The 6,405-nt window shown below is 32.9% G+C and overlaps 1 protein-coding gene across 1 annotated transcript in view; it reads right to left on the bottom strand.

Annotated features, from left to right (window-relative positions):
• Positions 1 to 2,789, bottom strand: part of LOC112511741 (paired amphipathic helix protein Sin3-like 2) — a 12,745-nt gene extending 9,956 nt beyond the window's left edge. Inside the window, exons 1-7 of the mRNA XM_025117507.1 lie at positions 2,617 to 2,789; positions 2,415 to 2,490; positions 1,408 to 1,635; positions 1,130 to 1,313; positions 950 to 1,048; positions 670 to 843; positions 298 to 587 (exon numbers count right to left, since the gene is read on the bottom strand). Of these exons, the coding sequence (XP_024973275.1) occupies positions 298 to 587; positions 670 to 843; positions 950 to 1,048; positions 1,130 to 1,313; positions 1,408 to 1,635; positions 2,415 to 2,488 (1,049 nt within the window). The 5' untranslated portion in view covers positions 2,489 to 2,490; positions 2,617 to 2,789. The remainder of the gene's footprint in view (positions 1 to 297; positions 588 to 669; positions 844 to 949; positions 1,049 to 1,129; positions 1,314 to 1,407; positions 1,636 to 2,414; positions 2,491 to 2,616) is intronic.
• Positions 2,790 to 6,405: the final 3,616 nt, after the last annotated feature.

Below are 6,405 nucleotides of genomic sequence, written 5' to 3' on the forward strand. Positions count from 1 at the left end.
ACTACCGTTGGAAAGTTAACAAGAGATTTTGAAAACATGACCAAATACAGGGTCAAAGTTTATAAGAAGAAAGAAGTGAATTTGCCAGCATAAATCCCCCCCCCCCCCAACACCTAAACTTGATTCAAAGCAATTTGCATATTCTTAAGACTCAAAAAGAAGAAGTATCGATAAGTTCAGGGTCAATCAGAAATATCATCTACGTACAACAATATCCAAAAAAGAGCAAGGTGATGGTTTCTATTCCAAACAAATAAATCACATATTTATGATTTCACCGACTTATAAAGCATCTACTCACTTTTGAGGGCATCTTTATCATCACATGGGGCCGAACCTGAGTGCACTCCGAAATCTTCAACTTTACGTGCAGATTTTCGTTTTTCAAGACGATGGATGTCCCTGTTGCTATCAAGATCAGGATCTTTGTAATCCTGGTCACTGTTTCTCCTATCCCTGCCCTCCTTTTCAACACGTTTCCTCTGCTCCTTGTGAAGTTTCATCATTGTTTTATCATCCGTATCAGGACAATCAACACTCAGATCCCGTTCAGCATGTGGAGCATTGATCCTGTCTCTCCGGCCTCGCTGCTAATGCATATGAAAATTAGTCCCTCCAAAAATTAAACGAAGAATATATAAAATGTTGCAAATTGATTAGCCATACTACCTTATCCATTTGTGTCGGTCTGAGTGGGACCGCAGCTGAGCTCCGTTCATCATAACGTTGATAGGCATGCCGGCCAAATGACGCATGATGTGCAGATGCAGCCGCTGAAGCATCTGGCAAGAATCTTGTGAACTCATCAAGAAGATCTGGCTGATCATCAAAAAGTGTGGCAACCTGCATACGTTACAAACAATGACCAAGTAATGCATAGAGGTTCAACGAAACCAAAGACAACCCTTTATACAATGAAACATTGTTAGAAAAGCTTACAGAAGTTCACCTCATGATAGACTTCATTGATACCCTTGTGTTCCTTCCGATACATGTTCAAGATGTCTAAAAACGATTTGTAAACATGATCATCATTTTGAAAGCGTTTCTGCACAGTGGTAGGTTAATTATATTCAAAAATTCAAACTATTGTTGTTTCTTTCACAAAATAAGGAAAGAGAAGCTCCACCTTTATTTTGTTCACAAAGCTGATAGCCTCTTCAAACTCCACAGTTCTCTTTGGTGGTGTCTCGTCCTCATCAATAACAGTAATTTCGTAACCCTTGGGTAAGAAAGTGTTAAACCCAAAAATTAGATTATTGTGACCTTTAAACAATTCTTTCACCCTTGCAATGACACCAGTAGTATCAATTCTGCATCAGATAAGTTCTCGATTAGATAAAATTAATGTGAACATGGCCACCCAATGCCCATGATATTTTATCCTTCCAACAAAAACTTACATACCTTTGAGCTTTAAAATCTTTCATCACATCAAGAAACATATCATATTTCTCTCTCTGGTCTTGGAACATGTCTTTAACCTCCTTCAAATACGTCAATGCATCATTCGTTGTGAGTTTTTGTGCACTGCTGCCGCCACCTACCCCAACCCCTACCCCTACCCCTACTACACTTGCACCTGCCACTCCTGCTCCTTCACTTCCTCCTCCCGGGGCTTGTGGTTGGCCATATCTTCAATATAAAGAGGGAATAAATGAACATTTAATAGTTTAGCGTTTAATAAGATGGTATCACAAATAACCAAGATTGGTTTCAAATTGCATATGCAAACCATTTCTCGTAAGAATATTTTTAGGCCGCGAATAGAAAGTTTACATGACCCCACCTGTTCTGATCTCATTTAAGAGGCCTTGCGTGATTTCCGAATCTTTGGATTTTAATTCCCCTTTCCTAATAAGATTTCATCTCATTCCCTCCTCAAAAGAGTCAACAATGGTACTTCAATTAATTATATTTTCAGTTAACTTTTGTGTTTTCTCCGGTTGGTTTTCGGATGATAACATTTCTGCCATACTGATACCATATTTCCCAACCCTAAAAGGCAAGAAACAAAAACCTACTAGGTCTGCCAAATTTACAATTACACACATTATCCACAAGTTATAAATATAAATAAATAAATAAAAGGATGAGGGATGGAGAACACAGCCTGATAATGGTCAATAGTAGATGTGATTTTGAATACCAATCCATTTAAATCCCACAGTTTTTTTGTAGAAAAGCATGTAACATCAACTAAATCCAGCAAATTCAAAACTAAACCCTATAAAAATTTAAGCAATTTCAAAGTTAAAAACAAATAAGAAAATGAAAATATTTGCTTGATACAGACAACAAAAGAGATTAGACCTGCCTCAAATCACCGCAACACATATAAAGACACATAATCAAAAATCACAAATGAACAGCAAAAACCACAAAATTAAAGCAATTTGAAGACAAGAACTTACGATTCTCCTCGGGAAGAACCAAATGGCCTCTTAAATTGAGAGCTACCGTAAGCATCATCTCGCAATCGTTTCATCCCTACAAAGAATAACCACATAACAAGTTTTCTTTAAGAATAAACGTAAATCAGAAACAAATTGCAAACATAAGGACTAAATCTGCTTGATAAATCATGAATGGCAGAAGAAGAAAAAAAAGGCTAACCTGTGAAGTAACCCTCAGGGAAAAAATTGGGGCAGATCTAAGCACCCAACAAAATGGAACAAGTTGAATCACCTTTGGATCGATGTTTCGAAACAATGATTACTTGTGTTAGCAAAAACAAACCAGGTTGAGAAGAGGAAACAAGCGGTAGAAACAGAAAAGAGGTGAAGAAATTTTTGTATTGTGCGAGTGATGATAATCTAATATACGTGACACCATTTATATAAAGTAATTTTCTGAAATGCGAGGGGCTTCATATATCCCCATCCCATCTTCAAAAGATGGTGGTGTGCTTCGGAGGTCACAACTTGGGCTTTCGGTTTCAATTTCAAAACCAACTTTTGGGCCTCTTTCAAATTTTGATGTACAGATGGTCAAACTCGGTCCGACCCGACCCAAAACCCATGATGGGCCGGGACCAGTTACAGGACCGTGACCAGTTATGTTACTGATTTTTCAAGTTTTTACAATTTATAATACACGTTTGCAATACTTTAAGAATTGTAATCATAAAAACTTATGTAAGATTTTTCATAAAAACATATACAGTTTATTTTAAATCGGACCGAGATCGAGTCCCTGACAAAACCTTCGAGCCTGTGATCAGTCTTCATTTTGGACCGAGACCAATTTGGGCTCAACTTGGCCCACCTTGTACTAGTTTTTGTCATCTTTAAGGTAGTTTTTTGTATGCAGACTAGATGGGACGGGAAGTGACGGGACAGAACAGGACTAATTGGTTGTCTTATGTTTGGAACGACTAGGACATGACATGATAAAACTGTTAAAATGATCATATTACCCCTAAATGTTGTTCAATGTTATTTCATCGTATAATGAAATAGCAAGGGTATTATTGTAATCTTAAATTCAGTCCTCATGTTGTTCTACCTTTTTTGGTAGAACAAAAAAGGTCAAGATTTGTCCCATGAAAATTAAAAATAATCTCACCTTGTCCTATGTTTTACTTGTCCATGGCATGCCAAACATGAGACTTTTTTTTGTCTCATCATGTCCCATGTTGTCCGCATACCAAATGCACCCTAATTAAACATGATTCATCCCTGTTGTATTTCATTTACACTTCGAAAACCTATGGAAACTTTCGGATGCAAAAATATGTGTGGTGAGCTTAATCGGTTAAAATATTATGTTTTTTTATTCAATTATTGAGCAATGACAAAAATGGATAAATTGTTACGTATTTATTGTTCACGTTTGACCGTCTTATTTTAAACATGTCTAAAAAGAAGAATAGAATAAATATACAAACAAGCACTTAAACATGTAATGATTTTATCGTGCAACAAGAACGTATGATATAGTCACTTTCGTATGATATATGAAGACTATATTTGTGTATTTTAGGCCCAATCAATTATTTAATATTTGTTTTTCTTTTGAGGACTCCACTTTTCTTATTAGGAAACACGTATATACGATTCCGCCGTTTGAAGCGCTTTCATTGTACCAGTCTCATTATTATCACGAGGGATGTAAATGTTGTTTTCTGTTGACAGGTGAGTACTGTGTGAATCGAACCACATAACTCTCATTTATTTTGCAAGGATACCCACATCTGTACCCGCTATCTCAATCGTTTGGACTTATATCTCTAAATTTTGAACCAACATATCGAATTATGGTAATACATATCTTTTGCATAGCAATTGTTTAATAAAACATGCTTGCTCGTATGCATGCATATTTAATCACGAAAACTGTTGCAAACACATAAACATGCATCATTCTTCCATCTTTTTTGCATGCGGTTTGAACACGTATTATACATACCGTCCATTAATCGTCATGTTACATGGATCGCTTTATTCACATATAGCGATACTTATAGGTATTTGCACCGTTATAGTAAATAAATGAACACATTAGTTATACATGTCTTAACTACGACTCATATATTTATAGTGTCATTGTTATCTATTACTTTGATGTCAAGGTATCACGTTTTCCATGCAAATTTTTCAAAACATATAAATGAAAACAAATCAGCCCGTTAGTTAAGTCGATCACTATACGTCAATCTATACACAACAATAATATATTTTAAGCATCTTAACATAATTATAATACTGTTATTATAGATTTCTAACTATTTTTATTACAACTAAATTTCAATAACTAAAATCGGTATATCTGAAATCAAATTTTAACTAATACTTAAAAATCGTATTGTCATATCTTATAATACACATTAATAATAAATACAATAATCAAATGGGAACCATGAAAAAGTTAAAAGACCATGAGAACCGAGGTAGAAATATTTGTTACATGATTTTCTTTCCATCGAGAGTTATAGTTTAAGGTATTGTTTCACATATTTTTGTGTTCATTGTATGAAAAAATTATATGTGGAACTTTTTTTGTTCACCCAAATGAAACAAAATATACATGTAAAAGAAATTCACATGCTGCAACTAATACATATAAAACTATCATATTATTGATATAATTGAGTTCACGTAAGACCAACTTGTGTTTGCGAGACTCGTGAGACCAATTTTTTACACCTGAAATTTCACAACAATTCATTGTGAAGGTTAAAAAAAAAATCAAAACATTTCCATTAAAAACACTATGAATGTTACTTTTACAGTGTTTTGTTGTAAAGTTTCAAATTAAAAAAGTGGTCTCACGGACATCACACAAACAACATGATCTCACATGATCACAAATATCTCCCTCTCTCTCTCTCTCTCTCTCTCTCTATATATATATATATATATATATATATATGAGCGATCAAATGAAAACCACTCCAATTTGTAAAAACCGTAAAAACTACTCTTATTCATCGTTAATCTTATGAAATTTTTTCATAAAATTGTTAATCTTGTGAAATTGTTTCGTATAATACTTTTTTTGATGAAGTTGTTTCATATGTGGTTATGAAATTGTTTCATATACTACTTAATGAAACTGTTTCATGTATTTCTCTAAAATTAAAACAATGAAGATGATAATATCTATGATTAACACCCTCCATAATAAAAATGGTTAATCAACCTCTCATAATTACAAAAAAAATGAATAAAATAAAAAATTATGATTGGTTGAATGAGGTTTTCACGGTTTTTACAAATTGAGTGTTTTTTATTTGAACCCACCCCTATATAGATATATATACATACATACACATATATATATACATATATATATATATATGTATGTATGAAGCATAATATCTTAAATTATAGCATTTGATAGAAAAACTCATATAAAAAATATTTTTAAATCGATTCTCATGAATTTATAATTTTTTATGGTTCTCGTTTAATTTAGCAAAATTGTAAAGTTACACAAGTTCACCAAATTTAGGTTATAAACATGCATATCAATAAAAACACAACCAAAATATATTTTATGCGATAAAAACAACATCTGCATTTGCCAAAATATAATTTTACAGTTTCTAAAACCCAACAATGACTATAATGTCATAAATATTCTAAAAAAATGGCTAAAATATAATTTGATAAAATTTAGGAATCTTTTATGTGATTTATAAAAAGTTTAAATTTCAGAACAATAGCCACTGCCATATTTTTCTAAGCTAGAAGGGTACTCACGCAATACAGCGAAATATATCTCGATTTCATTGTTTCGTTTTATTTTTTTGGTCTATGTTGATGTTATAATACGGATTTATGTGGTTTTGTGCAAATAACAATGTTTTTCATAATAAAATATAAAATTGAAGGTATCATTAAAATTAAAAAATATAAAAGTTCTCATTTTTTATGTAATTTCGTTAATTCAATTTTTTAT

This window comes from Cynara cardunculus (assembly GCF_001531365.2).
Source record: "Cynara cardunculus var. scolymus isolate 2C chromosome LG 1, CcrdV1, whole genome shotgun sequence".
Classification (NCBI taxonomy): Eukaryota; Viridiplantae; Streptophyta; class Magnoliopsida; order Asterales; family Asteraceae; genus Cynara; species Cynara cardunculus.